At 37.1% G+C, this 16,095-nt stretch overlaps 1 protein-coding gene across 3 annotated transcripts in view; it reads left to right on the top strand.

Annotated features, from left to right (window-relative positions):
* The first annotated feature begins 3,620 nt into the window (after positions 1 to 3,620).
* STYK1 (serine/threonine/tyrosine kinase 1) overlaps positions 3,621 to 16,095 on the top strand; it is a 66,579-nt gene continuing 54,104 nt past the window's right edge. The window contains exons 1-10 of one of the 3 annotated variants that reach the window (XM_053450257.1): positions 3,621 to 3,812; positions 8,786 to 8,884; positions 10,029 to 10,154; positions 10,920 to 11,159; positions 11,435 to 11,616; positions 11,907 to 11,990; positions 12,073 to 12,281; positions 12,842 to 12,882; positions 14,315 to 14,411; positions 14,685 to 15,374. In XM_053450257.1, coding sequence (XP_053306232.1) covers positions 8,815 to 8,884; positions 10,029 to 10,154; positions 10,920 to 11,159; positions 11,435 to 11,616; positions 11,907 to 11,990; positions 12,073 to 12,281; positions 12,842 to 12,882; positions 14,315 to 14,411; positions 14,685 to 14,889 — 1,254 coding nt within the window. In that variant the 5' untranslated portion in view covers positions 3,621 to 3,812; positions 8,786 to 8,814 and the 3' untranslated portion in view covers positions 14,890 to 15,374. Of the gene's footprint in view, positions 3,813 to 8,785; positions 8,885 to 10,028; positions 10,155 to 10,916; positions 11,160 to 11,434; positions 11,617 to 11,906; positions 11,991 to 12,072; positions 12,282 to 12,841; positions 12,883 to 14,314; positions 14,412 to 14,684; positions 15,375 to 16,095 lie in introns of those variants that run through there. The other 2 variants (XR_008345850.1, XM_053450256.1) reach the window with 2 other exon arrangements.

Raw genomic sequence — 16,095 nt, 5'->3', positions numbered from 1 at the left:
CCTGATTTCTGTTACTACAACTTTCTGCTTCATGCAGAAAAACAACAACAAGTACCAAAAGATTTAAAAGCTTATACATGACAGCACATGTAAACAGACATAACCAAACTCTACCAGGATATTATTGTCATTTAAACGCTCTATAAATCTATGACTAGTCATCATACATTAACGGGTGCAATGGGGGAATACTAGGAGAATTTAGTAACTTTACTTATAGATGGGAATGGCCTTAGTGTTTAACTTTCAAGCACTTGTTGATCACCTAGGCATCACTTGAAGAGACAAAACGGAATTGCATGTATTTGTTCTATAAGCTAGTCTGGGAAGGCAACCATCTAACTAAACCAACCGTATAGTGATTTCTGGGCCTTGAAAGTTTTGTCCTCTGAAGTGAATGGGATGTTTTATCTCTGGATAAGTAAAAATTAAATAGTTCTATTCATTCCTACAGTAAGCAAAGAGCCAGGAAACAGATGACCAAATACACACACCAGGACAGGCTCTGCCACACCGACACCAAACACACACACACCAGGATAGGTTCTGCCATGCCAACACCCAAACGCACACACACCAGGATAGGTTCTGCCACGCCAACACCCAAACGCACACACACCAACACAGGCTTTGCCACACCGACACCCACACACACACCAGGACTGGCTATTCCACACCGACACCCAAACACACACACACACCAGGACAGGCACTCTGCCACACCGACACCCAAACACAGACGCACCAGGACAGGCTCTGCCACACCGACACCGACACCCAAACACACACACACACCAGTACGGACACAGCCTCACCGACACCCCAACACACACATCAGGACAGGCTCTGCCACACTGACATCCAGACACACACACCAGGACAGACTCTGCCACACCAGCACCCAAACACACACACCAGGACAGGCTCTGCCATACTGATACCCAAACACACACACCAGGACATGCTCTGCCACACCGACACCCAAACACACACACCAGGTCATGCTCTGCCACACCAGCACCCTAACACACACACCAGGACAGTCTCTGCCACACTGATACCCAAACACACACCAGGACATGCTCTGCCACACCGACACCCAAACACACACACCAGGACATGCTCTGCCACACCGACACCCAAACGCACACACACCAGGACAGGCTTTGCCACACCGACACCCACACACTAACACCTTTTTGTTCTTAGCTAATAAATCCTTAAAAGATATTGCTGTCATTGTATTTCAATGTATTATTTGTTTCCCAGTGCTGTTGGTTTGCTAAGCACATGTTGAGTTAAGTGCCCATCCTGCCTGCCTGTTTTGATGTTTGACCAAACACATTTGGAAAACATTTGGAGATTTAGATAACATGTTTGACATTATAACTGATTATTTTTATGTTAACGTATTGGTAGTTAACTTCACAAAACAATCCAGTTAGACCAGTGCTCAGGAATGAGGAACATAACTACACCCAGGCATTATACAATGTATCTCTATGCGTTTCCTTGTATGATTCCACGCTCTGTGTCACATGGCTGCTTTTGTACATCAGAGCTCTTATGTGTACTTTACTTTGTAGTTATTTGTACTTTACCTGCCTTACCTTACCTTGTGTCTCTTAGTTATGCTGTTTAATTGTTCCTAAACATCAAAAACAGACCAGCATTTAATATCCTTACCTTACACATGTCAATCTTATGTATAACATGCACTTGGTCCTAGGTGGGCCAATTTTGTCTTAACAACCTTGGCTTACACTCCAGTATCCTATTACACTTTGTAGCTTATTAACCTAGTGACCTAGGCCCCCTCCATGGCCACTGTCCTCACTGCGGAGAGCAGGAATACATCAACTTCTGTCGCTCCTATTCTTAAAAATAAAATATGTGGGAATGAGTATGTGGGAATGAATGAATGAGTTTCAATAAATGAGTGAATGAGTATGGGTGAATGAGTATGCTTGCGTGGGGGGCAAGCAAATGCATTTATCCTTCAACCACCTTGTGGAAATATTAATGATGAACAAGCTGTTTATCAGAAAAAAATAAGAGCAATTCTAAATAAACAATGCACAATGAAATTTGCCTTTCCTTCCAGCATGCTAGACTTTAGTACATTTTAGTTTTTGTTACCATAAATAATAACGAGAATGTTTCGTTTCTTTAAAATGAAGGACTTACTAAACATGAACAAAAATAAGTCAGGTCGTTGAATATCTACATAGATCTAATCACTAACAAAATGATTATTTTGAAAATGTCAAATAATATTTCATTCTCGGCAATGTAACATTTTGTGATATATAAAACCTTCCTAGAAATCCACAAACATCTGAAGCTAAAGGATTAATGATAATCCGTCCAAACGTTGTGTAACTGATATATGGAAAATAGAAAAAAAAAGAGAAGATTTTTGGTTCACTTCGTGACAGGCGCATCGTCTAATGAGGGCTTAAAGAAAAAGAATAAAGACTTTCCCAACCAAACCCCAGTAACGAGACTCACACATTCTCTTGTTGGAAACAAGACTGTTGTCCACAGCTTTATTATAACAATAAATAACATAATAAACATACATTGTCCAAACAGCAAACCATAACAATGTCACCCCTTATACATTCCCCCATCATACCAATAACACATAGACAATGACCCCACAGATGACAAAATGACAAAACAGAGCAACACTAAACAAACTCCAAAAGCTTAGAGAGGGAGGGACAAAACCAAGTCTGTAGAGCTAAGTTAATAAAGGCAGTCCCTAAAATGTCTGCCCTATATATAGTGACTAAACCCCGCCTATAACAACTTCACCCAATCACCAACCTCACACCCAAAGCCCTTATGCTAGCTCTGTCAAGCCCCCTTCTGCGAAGCTGCGCTGCTCCATGGGCTACATTAGATGGGCAAAAGACCTCAGATAGCTTCCGTGATTCTATCGAAGAAAATGTGTCACCTTCAACTAAGACTCTATTTAACTTATATAAAAAATTTAGATTCAAGGCTGACAGGAAGCAAGAGACATGTTTTTGTTACAAAACCACATGTTTGTTGGATATAGCCATTTTTTCACTGGTTTATTTGATGGATCTGGTACACATTATTTTTTAATGGTATATAAATCATCAAGTCTTGTAGTATGTATAAAGTGGGGTAGCTAAAATCCGTGCGCACATTTAAAATTCAGGAAGGGAAGTAATTATCATAGTTTTGAAGCTTGAAGTAAAAGTTTTTTTAAAAAAAAAATGAAGCAAGACTTTATTATATGTTAAGTCTAAAGTAATTGGGTCAATCAAGGTTATAATTTCATATTTAAGCTAAAATACATACGTAACATATACCGTGCGGCTTCACCATAAACTACATTAAGATAAATAGTTCTGCTTTTTCCAACATAATTTTCCATCATCTCTTTGTTAGTATATTTGGATATCCTCAGGATTGGGCTTTATGGACGTTCTTGTCCCCAGGGGTTTTTGAACATGTAATTGCAGCTGCACCTTGTGTGCATGGAGAAGGAAGGTGTCCAACCAGTGCATAGAACAGGGGAGTGGAGTTAGTACACATTAGAGCCAGAAAGACCCGTCTGACAGGTGTGAAGTCAGTGGAAATCTGATCACATATGTGTATCATGGGACCTTCCTGTCTGCCTGAAGAGTTCCGAGAAGCTAGGTGAAAAACCACGACACTCTAAATGGGAGAGAGGGCATTCACTTCAAATTATGAACAGAAAGTAATTGTGGAAGAAAACTAAGTTGATGGCGGATAAAGCATGGTAATCACTAAATGACGGAAGCTTCACACAGGTAAGTAAGTGCAGAAGGATACAGGGGAGTGATGAGAAGTTACTAGGTATGTTCATAGGGTGTGATTCTGGGTAAACAAAGCAGCTATAAGCAAATTAGTATTATAAAGAAAATTGTAAATATGTGGATGGATCCAGTACAAGAAGCATATTTCCATGTGAGCTCTTTACACAAGCAAGAATGACACGTACTAAACCATCAGTGCTAAAAAATGAAAACCAGGCATTGAAAAGAATGTATTATAGTATGGGGTCGTTTGCATTTGATTGTTTGTTTTCCAGACCTAGCATTTATTTTTAAACAGTGTATGTTTTTGTGGGTATGTTAATATATCTGCGAGCTACCTAAGAAGATTTGTGAGACAGGATGTTTGTTCTGTGTGCTAGTGGCGTTTGTTCCCCTCAGAGAGGCTAAGAACAGCATCTACAATAAATATCATTAGGGATTGGACAGGAATAAAAAAAAGGCAAAAAACTGTAATTTATGATGATTTTAATTTAACACCTGGTGTAGGTTTATTAACTGTTTATTAAATGAGAAATAGTATATATATATATATATATATACACACACACTGTATAGCCGTATGGTTATTCATTATACAACAGGGTCTCTAATTACAAATTGCAAGTAGCCCTAATGAACAGGATAAATACATAAACATGTAATATGATTTCACCAAAATGAAAACACAGCTTTTACTTAAGAAATTGTTAAAATGAGACACACTTACTCAGGAGTGTCAATAATCAAGCAATCTTGATAAATTACAAAATTCATAAAAAGGGTTAAAACATCACTGGTAAATGAATTACTAACTGAAAAGTGACCTCCATAATCTAGTGATTTATAATAAAATAATAAAAGATTGGGATTTCTACACTCACTAGTCAATAATCTATTGCACACGTAACAGTTGCACAGCCACTTTAGTAATAAATAGTCACAAGTGACTTTATGAGGGCTGCTACTTTCTACATAACTCAGTTACCCAGAGAATGTGTGCGACACAAGTTTAGTGTCATTCCTGTCATACTTTATCGAGAGGGTGGTAGATAAGTGGAATAGCCTCCCATCAGAAGTGGTAGAAGCCTATACAATGAGGGAATTTAAACATGCATAGGATAGGCACAGGGCTATTCTGATTTCGATTTGTGGTGTGTAGTAAAATATCTATACACTTCAGTCAGTGAACTAATTACATATAGTCATACGTTTTTGGGGAGCTGATTGAGAATCTATATGCACTCAAGAAAAAGGTGGGCACCCAGGTAAAATTAGGTATGCACACAATAAAAACAAAAAAAAAAAAGGTATGTGTATTTTTTTTGTGTATTATGTATCATCGAGCTTCCGTATAAACATGTAACATTATTTTTCTGTACTGTCAATTATAGTGGCATCTGTGAAGCTGTAAAAAAACCGACAAATATTTGGTTCTGTTATGTGTAACCATAAATAGAGTACATGTCGACATACCTGTACCTGTTAAACTGGACTGAACTTGGCATTTATATATAAATAACATTGGTGGCATTCATGTTTCTTTGCATTTATTATAGCTACACAGTATTTAGGAGATATATATATATATATATATATATATATATACGGTATATTTTAAATAGTTTGTGATTACTAGTGACGTTATTGGAATAGTCAAGGTTAGTTTTTCTGGGATCAGGGTAAATTACATTTGCTTTACTGTCCGATAAAATCCACATGAACAGATACAGAGAGTTCATGTATATGCAATCAATGCATTGTATACCTTGGTTCAGCAATTAACCCAATGGGTACCCTGCCTGTCCCAAAAGACATGAAATCTTGAGAAGAAGGGTATCAATGTCATCAAGAATTACGTGTTTATTCTCTAGACGTTGAGTGTTTGTGACAGAAATGCTATGTAGTGGTACAAAGTAGTAATTTATGTATTTTGTTGCATTTTATATTCAATATTTATTTCTCAACTCCCGCAGAAACACACGCAGTCAAAATAAACATTGAAATAAATGTACAAAAAATATTGATTTATATATCATTTACTATGACGTTTAGCACTCCCTCTTTTAAAGACTACACTTCCTTAGAGCCTTTTGACTTTATAAGCATGAATGGAACTTCTTGGCCATATAGCGTGTCGGAAACCCCAATACTTATGCCTTAGACAGGTGTTTTTTAAATGGTATTTGCAGGGAATGCTTAGTTTTGTGTACTTATTGGTCGTTATTATTTTAGCAGTAACCCGGGAATCTCCCGGGTGTACACCTTTTATGCTTTTTTAGGTTGTGCGCTTTTCTTTTACCAAACTTAGAAATGTAGTGATTTGTGATGATTAGCCCTTATTCTCTGACTGGCTTTAAATTAATCTCTCTTGTGAGAGGCATTATGTAGACCTTATTTAACTAATTAAATAATCACTCCCAAGGCACTAAAACCTAGAAAAGTAGTAATCTACTATACATGCTGTTTTCTAAATAATTAGGCCACTGTTTAGATTATTATAAGAAGGCGGATGATTCAAGAATAACTTGCTCACCGTAAACGTGCTGAGATTGGGAACTCCAAATCCATAAATAAATAAAATTATATAGGCGTGGGCAGATGGAGGTTCATACAATATGCAGAGAACAGGTTCCGGTTACAATGTAAACAGCTCATGTGTCCAAAGTTAAACTATTCGATGTCTTGAGTCTGTGTAAAGGAAAGACAATTAGTTAGTTTTAGCTTTGGGCAGCCTATCGTTTTTTTCTTGTAGCTGCATGAATCAAAAAAGCCTCCTTTAATATCAGCTTACTTCTTTTGTAAGTGTAAGGTAGGAGGGAGTACCCTTAAGGATGGAAAGTGTGGTAAGCTGCTATACAAAGACTAAGACGTTGGTACGAAGCTTATAAAATGCATTATGCCATGGCTTTTCTTTGATTTGGTATGTTTACTAATTATTGCGTGTTCAGAAAATACTTATGTGATATATCAGTAATGTTATCAATGTATGTACTTTACTGAGGCAAGGGGGAGTAAATGTTGAGTATGATTCACAAGTTTTGATGATGATTGCATTTTAACATTGTGTTTTGTATGTAGTTATGTACGCGTTTTAATTGGTCATTTTAATTGTAATTACCCACATGCCTTGCCATGATTCAGATGAACCTAGACTGTTAAATACTTTTGTACTGAACTGTACTGTGCTCTAGTTTTCTTAACTTGATCAAAAGACCTACGTTTCTCAAGCCGTTTAGACAAATTACTTTCAAAAGGTGTTGAGTTGTTCTTGAGTTGAGTTGAGTTGTGTTGAAACACAAGAGCAATCGAGATGCAGTACAGCTTCTCTGTAAATTTAACTTTTTTTGTGAAAAGGTTACTTGCTACGCTTTTTATCGCAAATGGACAAAAATGAAGGATCCACTTAATAGCTGATTGAGTTGAGTAGAATTAAGTTAATCAATAAGTTGCTCCATCTAAACCAACTCTCATCTGAATTATCCTCAGTGAGTCAACTCTACTCTCGTTGAATAGTCCATAGAAACAGAATGCAAGAGTCTGTTTTCAATTGGCATTCATCTTAAGACTACTATTGTGTCACTCTCTTTATATACAGTTCTGTGTAGTATATGCCCCTTCCTGATGTCTCCTGTTTTTGCATATTTGTCACACTTAAATGTTTCAGATCATGGAACTAATTTTAATATTAGACAACGTCAACCAGAATAAAACAAAAAAATATTTTAAATGAGGATTTGTTTATACAGAAAAAAGCTTTCCAACCTTACCTGGTCTAAAAAGAAAATAACTTCAATAACTAAGTTCAGTTTCACTAGACACACACAGGTATTACTACTGCAAGCCCAGTTGAATCTAAACATCAATGAAATAGAACCTGTCTCACAAAGTGAAGTAGGCTAAAAGGTCTCAAAAGGCAGTACATGATGCCACATGAAATGTAAGATGAGAAACAAAGTCATTGATATCTGTTGGTCTGGAAAAGGTTACAAAGCCATTTCTAAGGCTCCGGGACTCCAGTGAACCATGAGGAGAGCCATTATCTACAAATGGAGATAATTTGGAATGGTGATGAACCTTCCAGGTAGTGGGTGGCCTACCAATATCCCTCCAAGAGCGCATTGACGACTCATCCGGGAGGTGGTAGAGGAACCTGGACTAACACGCAAAAGAACTGCGTGCCTCTCTAGCCTACCATCTAGTCCGACCATCAGTTTGTGACCTAAAGCTCCAGCTCAGTTGGGCCATGGATCAGGACAATGATCCGAAGCACACAAGCAAGTCCACCTCTGTATGGCTCAAAAGAAACAAAAATCAAGGTTTCGGAGTGGCCTAGTTAAAGTCCTGACTGGAATCCTTTTGAGATGCTGTGACTTGACCTTAAAAAGACAGTTCATGCTCAAAAACTCTCCATTGTGGCTTAATTGAAACAATTCTGCCAAGAAGATTTGCCAAAATTCCTGCACAGTGATTTAAGACTCATTGCCAATTATTCTTGATTGCAGTCTTTGCCGCCAACGGTGGCACAACAAGTTATTAGTTTTAGGAGGGCAATTACTTTTTCACATCCCTTGATTAACTCTTTACCTTCTATAAATTAAATGATCAGTAAAAAAAACAGCATTTTGTGTTTACTCAGGTTATCTTTGTCTTATATTAAAATTAGTTGGATGATTGGAACATTTTAATGTATCAAATAAGCAAAAATTGAAGAAATTGTGAAACAAATAATTTTTCATAGCACTGTAATATATATATATATATATATATATATATATATATATATTATATATATTATTGCTAGATGTTCCTGGAAATGAATGCTGCTGCGCCATATAAATGATTAACCTCCCAACCTGATTTTATCCCACTATTTTAATGCTATATTACAAGCTGATGTTTTGCAACATCAATTATACGCATTCTTCCAAGCTAAAATTGTTTTGGTTTTGTGTCCCCTCCTTGTTTAGGTGGTGGCTAGCTAACTGGATGGTGGACAATGGGAGAAGATCATATCCGTGGGCCCACTCGTACTCTGCTGGGATGTGCCAGTAATGACTCCCTGTGCAGTAAGTTCCTAGAGCCCTTGTTAAGAGTTGGTATATCCAGAGATCTAAACAAGGATTTTTTGGATCTTATGTATATCATAAAAGCACCTTCTGTGTATACCATGGGTGAAACCACCTCAAAGTTGTGCTATGATACGTGGTAGTTATTCCTATCCATTAAGTTCTTCCTCTCCGTCTTGTTAAGTTATTACTTTCCTTTGGTGAAAGTGGGTTCTAACAGCTTTTGCAAGGATAACTTGAAGAGAGTAAAGATTTAATAAGAAAATGGAAAGAATTTCAGTGCCACCATGCTGGTAGAGGAGGATTTACATTGAGAATTTGTAGAATTTAGGGATTAATTTTTAGAAAAAAAATAATAAAAATAAATAAATAAATAATAATAATAATAATAAATAAATAAATAAATATATATATATATATATATATATATATATAGTGGCAAGAAAAAGTAAGTGAACCCTTTAGTTACCGGTATTTATGAATAATAATGAATTCCTAAGTTTATCAAGGTATCACACAGGATAATAATAGGGAGGCTATTCGCCAGCTGAAGCTCAGTAGAAGTTGTATAATGCCACAGTCATTGTCAGTGTATATGTGTGTGTATGCGTATATATGCGATGTAGGTGTGTGTAATATATATACATGTGCGTGTGTATTTTTGTGTATTTTTATGTATATGTGATGTATACAGTATGTGTGTATATGCATGTGTGGGGGCAGAATAGAGGTTAGAAAGAGGATGAAAATGTCAAAGACAGAACAGCTAGATAAAAGAAAAAAGGGAAAGAAGATAGAAAAACGTGATGTAAGCATGTAAGTGCAAAAAAAATAGAAGAGATCGGGGCAAAAGAAAGAACAGAAAGGAAAAAAATTAACAACATTAGACAGAAACAAAGGAAAAAGAAATAAAGAGAAGGGGCCTTCCTGTGTAATTGCTCCAGGGCCTAAAGCTTAATCCGGCCTTCGGGAGAACAGATGACTCCATTTAAGGATGCAAGTTGTTTACTATACATACAAACGATGTGTAAACCATGTAAAGAGTGCTTGTACACGTTTGCAAAGCGCACTGTTCACTGTTATACAGTAAGTAAAAGGATCTTTGCACTTTTGGAACTTTAAACTTTGTTGCTTTTCTCTGCAGTTGTCAGAACATACCAGGATGAGGTGATTGTGGTGCCTGTGTTCCTGATAGGGCTCACTGTGATATTGTTAGCTGTTATATTATGGATGCGATATCGAACGGTGAAAACCTCAGAACACAAACAAGGTAACTTCTTTTATGACCTGTTAGGACCTGTAATTGCTACTTATGGACATGAACCCTAACTAGATAAGTAGCCATTAATAAAAAAGTAAAACATAACTTTTATTATTATATTGCTAAAATGATCAATGAACCACTACAATCTATGATCATACACTGCCCAGAGTACTGTTGATTGGTAACAGTGTATCTTTTCTTAAGTAAATAAGCTCGTTTGAGCAGGGCCCTCCTCACCTGTTGTTTCTGTAAGTCAGGTTGTTATGTTATATACTACTTGTTATGTGCTGTTTACCCATTGTACAGCGCTACGGAATTTGATGGCGCTAAACATTGATCATTGTTTTTAATGTGCCACACTCCAGTGTAGTGTTGCTAGATTAGCAAATGTTCCTGATTGGGTTGAAAGGAGAACCTTTCAGCTTTTATAAAGTCATTTGAGTACATTAGTGAATATCATTACATGAGATATATTTTAGCCGTAGTCTAACGCAAAAGACAGATAAAAGCTGCGACTTCCATTTTATTTGATACGTATGTTTCTACCAATAGTAGATTTGCTTAATTTCCAAAGGTAATAATTGTAGCTGGCATTTTGCCATTTTGGCACAGGATAGCAGTTAGAGATTAGTTTACAAAAAACAATGAAATATGTGCTGCATATTCATACTTTTGAATTGTGACAAATTGTGTACTAGCATAGGAACAAGACAATATTTAGCATCTTGCAACCTGTTCTGATGCTAATTTGTTTTATTATTTTATTAGCAGATGGTCGGTCACAGATTAGTCAAAACGGTCTCAACTCAGGAGTCTCCCTGGAGGAATTGTCCTTGGAGGCTGTGCAAAGAACAACAGATGCGTCCTTACAGGCCTTGGAAACACCTTGGGACAGGGTCAGGAAGCCTCTTCAGCTTTTAGGAGAAGGACAGTTTGGTCCTATCTACAAGACAGTACTGAATGTTCCAGGTGGAGGCCAAGAAAGGGACATAGTCATCAAACAGTTAAGAGGTAAAATAATCTTTAAAAATGGCACAGCTCCATTTATTCAGAGCAAAGGCTTTTCTTTCGTTTCTGTAACTCAAAATATAATATAATGCATATACATCTATTTGTACAGCATTGCAGAATATGATGGTGCTATATAAATCAATTAATTGTATGATGTTTTTAACTGTATAAATCTTACTATCGAGACATTACAAATCTCTCAGATTTACTAGATTATTATTTGTTTTCCATTATGTTTTCATGAGTTGTCATTTTATTTAATTGTTTTTGTTTAGACTCAGCAGGACCGAGCAGTACTCGAGATTTCCTGCAGAGGTCAGCATTTCAAGCCTGGCTCGGTCGGCACCCGCACTTTGTGGAACTGGTTGGATGCTGCACTGTAGAAAAGCCATTTTGCATGCTACTAGAGAACATTGAGCCAGGGTGTCTTCTGAACTTCTTATGGGACTGCCGCAGGGTAAGAAAGGGTTCTGAGGTCAGGTGATGGACTCTTCTATTTTGCTAGCATTTGAGACAATATAAGAAGTTCACTAAGTTATCACAACCATAGGAAGAAGATTCTATATATTCTATAAGTAGTCAGTAATTTCTCAGGATCTTTTAAGAAGATGTTATTGGTCATTCTCTTTGTTGAACCTGAAGCATAAATGTTTGTGTAGTACATCAGAAGGGACATAAATCTGTTCTTAATGTTTTATTATGTTTTGTTTTTTTTACATAAGAATATCAAATCTTTGTATTTTGCAGGATGTTCTGTCTATGGATGGAATACTCTATGATATCACAGAGTGTCAAGTTTACATTATAGCACTTCAGATCCTTTCAGCACTGGTAGGTGTACCTTATCCACTATCTTTGACTTCCTTCACACTATTCCAGTCATAACTGAGCGCATATTTTTTTTTCTCATCAGGAGTTCTTACATAAACGCAATCTCCTGCACGGTGATGTAGCAGCACGCAATGTCCTTATTCATCGGAATTTTACTGCAAAACTGGCTGGACTTGGTAGCGCCTGTACTATGCAACTGAGTGGGTCTTTTCCTTCCCGAAGCCCTGCACCACTGAAATGGATGGCCCCGGAGCGGCTACTTCAGTTGCCTCTTTCTGGAAAATCTGATGTGTACGTTTTACCTTAAATCTTCAAAAGCTCATTTGGAATGTTTAAAATGATACATTGAATAAGATGAACTTACTTAGATCAAAGTCAGATGGGATATAATCAGGAGTGGACTTTTTACTGTTTGCACCAAATAACCCCATAGAATACACCACCACATCTGAGGAGGGGGTACCACATCACTGCTGCCAATGCTGTAATACATGTCATTATCCCCTTAACGACAAAGCATTGTTTTCAATGGGCTTAGGGACCGCCCATTGTCCTTAAGGGGTTATACAACATAGGAACTGCCCCTATCAAATATCTTTCTAATTAGTTGCTATTCATTTACTTAACTATACATTGTGCAATCCACAAACATATTTTAGTAAAAAGATATGTGGAAGACACAGTAGGCATTTTCCCAGTTTGCCCTATGGCCGGTCAGGGCCTGTAGTAACTATAAAGTCCATCCCTTGCTTGGTGTTCAGATGAACCCGGGCTATTGTTTCAGATGGTACACAACGTTATCAGCAATCACGTGTTGTCTTTGTAATAATTTTTATCTTTATCAATTCCAGATGGTCATTTGGAATTTTCCTCTATGAGATGATAAGTTTAGGTAAGTTTGTAACTTTTATCTAGACAGATACTAATATTGCATCGATTATAGGCCGCATCCGATTATAGGCCGCACCCTTAAAGTTTGGTGCTATTTTAAAGAAAAATGTATTTTTAAAGAAAAAATACACATTAGTGGAATGGTAAAACAGTATTTTACCTGATAAACAGGAATACATGTATTTTAACATTTTTGGTAACTTATATGCAGTTAGTTACATACAAACAGAAATTTGGAAAACCCTTAGCCATTTTAAGGCCCCCCCTCAATTCATAATGCACCTTACTCCGCTGCCAGCACTTCCGCCGGGGCTTCTATGGTGGAGTACCGGAAAGTTATGTCACACTGTTGCTCTGTTATAGAAGCCGTTCGCAGGAAGCGGAGGAACCAGGTCACCTGCAGTGCTGCGGGGGCTCTGGATCCTAACCCTGCTGCTTGCCTGCAGCAGGGCTAAATGAAAAAAGAAAAAAAAAACGCCCAGAACTACATGTCCCGTGCAATAGGAACTGTACATCCCTGCGCTAAACCCCGATTACAGGCCGCACTTTAAAGACTTAAAGTGTGTGGGGGGGTGCGGCCTATATTGGGGCAAATACGTTATTCACAGTGTTTAGTGGCAACAAAGAAGGCCAGCTGTCCATCTATTCTTAGTTAACTGAATTTTAAACATCTCTCACTGACATTATGAGTATACCAATTTTTACTTAGATTCATTAGGAGTCTGAATAACTCCATTTATCTTTGAGCACCTCTTTCCCTAGGGAGTTAAAGAGATAGTTTTATATCCAGTACAATCCGTCAGCAGATAAGGCATATTAAGGTACTTAGTACTTTAATATGCATTTTATATATCGCTATCCCCCACGCTGTCCAAGTTTTGTGCCAGTTTTCACTGCTTGAAGTAGCCAAATGCTGGTAGGAAACCGCTTCTATTGAGATGAATAGGAGCACTTTCTGCAAATGTGCTCAGGGCTCATGCTAGAGCCACTAAAGATGGCAGATGGTGAATATGCCATTAATGTTCCCTGGCAAATACGAGATTCCATTAATGTGCATTTATTGTGGAAACAAAACATTAATTTAAAGGTGAAACTCAGCTCTCATATGCATTAAAGTGAATATTATGGCTGAAGAGTGGCGCGGGTTTAACATATTAAATTGTTAAGAATTCAGGTTCCATACAACAGAAAAATAGCCAATATGTAATTCTAGTATTTTAAAGAAGGTTAATAGAGTAGGTTGTGGAATCATAGGCTTTCAAGGCCTGAGAGGTACCTTTTTCGTATGTAATAATATGCAGGTGTTATACACATTAGATAACCCAAAATCTATCTTATTGGCTATAGAAGTTTTTGTGCAGCTCCAAATGTCTTCTTTGTCCCGTCCATCCATGAAGGCACCTGAGAGAATCCCCTGTATACTATTGTTTCAGGTGCCCCCCCATACCCTGAAGTCCCTCCTTCCAGCATTCTTCAACACTTACAGAGAGGAAATATCATGCAGAGACCCTCCACCTGCAAGCCATCCATGTAAGAAATAAATAGTTTTTCACTTTCAGTCTTCAAATGACATTTGCATTCCCCCTTCTTCAGCTTTAACACCTTTCTGTTTTGCTTTTCATTTGGCGTTTTACATTTATTTTAGTGCATCAGTTTTTATTATGTCAATTACGTGTTTTTTTGTTATTTATTTGTTCCTTTCTCTTTTATTTATAATGTATACATTGACACACAGTTAGATTGTAATAGATACTGATAAAGTGCCACAAGAAATGTTATCTTAATGATTAAATCTTCTCCCAGGTACACCATTATGAAGTCCTGTTGGTCATGGAGACATTCAGAACGTATCTCACTTTCGGAACTGCAAACCCGCCTGGAAGTTGGAAAGAGAAACTCCAACGACAAGACGGTTCTTCAGGTCCCTGAGTTAGTTGTTCCTGAACTGTATGCAGGTGTGGCTGGGACGGAACCTCTGAAAATGGAGGCCGATTATACGGTGCTATGAAAAGCAGGCCACAAATTACAAAGACTTGTGGCAAGTTGTTTAAATGGACTTAGAGGAAACTGCTGGAGAAGAGTTAGAACATTTTCTAACTATAAGCAAACCTGGCTGGTAATATTAAGGCTAACATGGCTTATTGACTGTAGTATATGACAGAGACGATTTCATTTTGTGTTGACACTCAGGTGTGTGGACTTCAGGACTCTCCTATCACATTTGGTTGTACCATTCTATAAATCAATGTATGTTTACAATATGTTTGATATTTTGAATGATGTTAAAGGCTGACAGCGTTTTATGTTGATTAACTTTGTGTGTAGTGCAACGGTAATTAACCTGGGTTTCCGCAACTACAAAAAATACATGGGAATGCTTGCATTAGTCTTAATGATTCCGGTCATTGCATGGCATTATGGTGGGGACAGCACTGAATGAGTTGCCTTTAACTCTCTTATCAACTAAATAAGCCAAATCAATTTCACCAAAAATTGCAGAAAAAAAATGGTCTTTTTTAAACTTGCCCTCATGCCCTTAAAATTCGGTCTGTTGCCAATGTCAGCTCCTACTCTTGTCACTGGCTGGTGTCCTCGATCCTTAACACGATGTGGTGTCACCATGCTTTGACTTTAATTCCCATTATCCTCTTTGCTAGGTTAAGAAATATAGGAATTGCATTTTGTAGCAAGTACTTTATTGCTACATTTTGTCTTTTAACTTCATTTAAGAAATACACATAAACATTTACTGTTTTATCTACCATAACACTTTTGTAATTATAAATGTTTTTTTCAATCACAGGCAATGAAAATGAAGTTTTTTACTTGTTGATCTAATTAATATTAATTAAATAATCATAACAACTTGGTAATGTTGTCTAAAATTTAAAGTAAAATAAAAGTGTATGTTTTTTTTTCTTTTTAAATATTCAGAGGTCACAAGGTTAAGGGCTTTCAGCAATATTATTTCTATTTGTCTACAGCTTTAAAACAAGTTTATAAAGTGTTCTCTAAAAGTGCATGTTTTTAAGTAAAAAAAAACACCTATTGTGAGAATAGTGAGACAAAATGACATGTATCCCGGATGCAGATTTTTTGTTATAAAATGTTACAACACGCTTACCTCTATTCTTCGATGACAGTAAGATGATGAATTTCATGATTGGACAAGGTCAAGTAGTTGCCGTAGCTCCTTCCATAGTCTGTTGGACCT

Source organism: Spea bombifrons, chromosome 11, assembly GCF_027358695.1.
Source record: "Spea bombifrons isolate aSpeBom1 chromosome 11, aSpeBom1.2.pri, whole genome shotgun sequence".
In the NCBI taxonomy this organism is placed as follows: domain Eukaryota; kingdom Metazoa; phylum Chordata; class Amphibia; order Anura; family Pelobatidae; genus Spea; species Spea bombifrons.
Note: the sequence above shows the minus strand (reverse complement) of the source record. Positions and strands in the feature narration are given on the sequence as shown.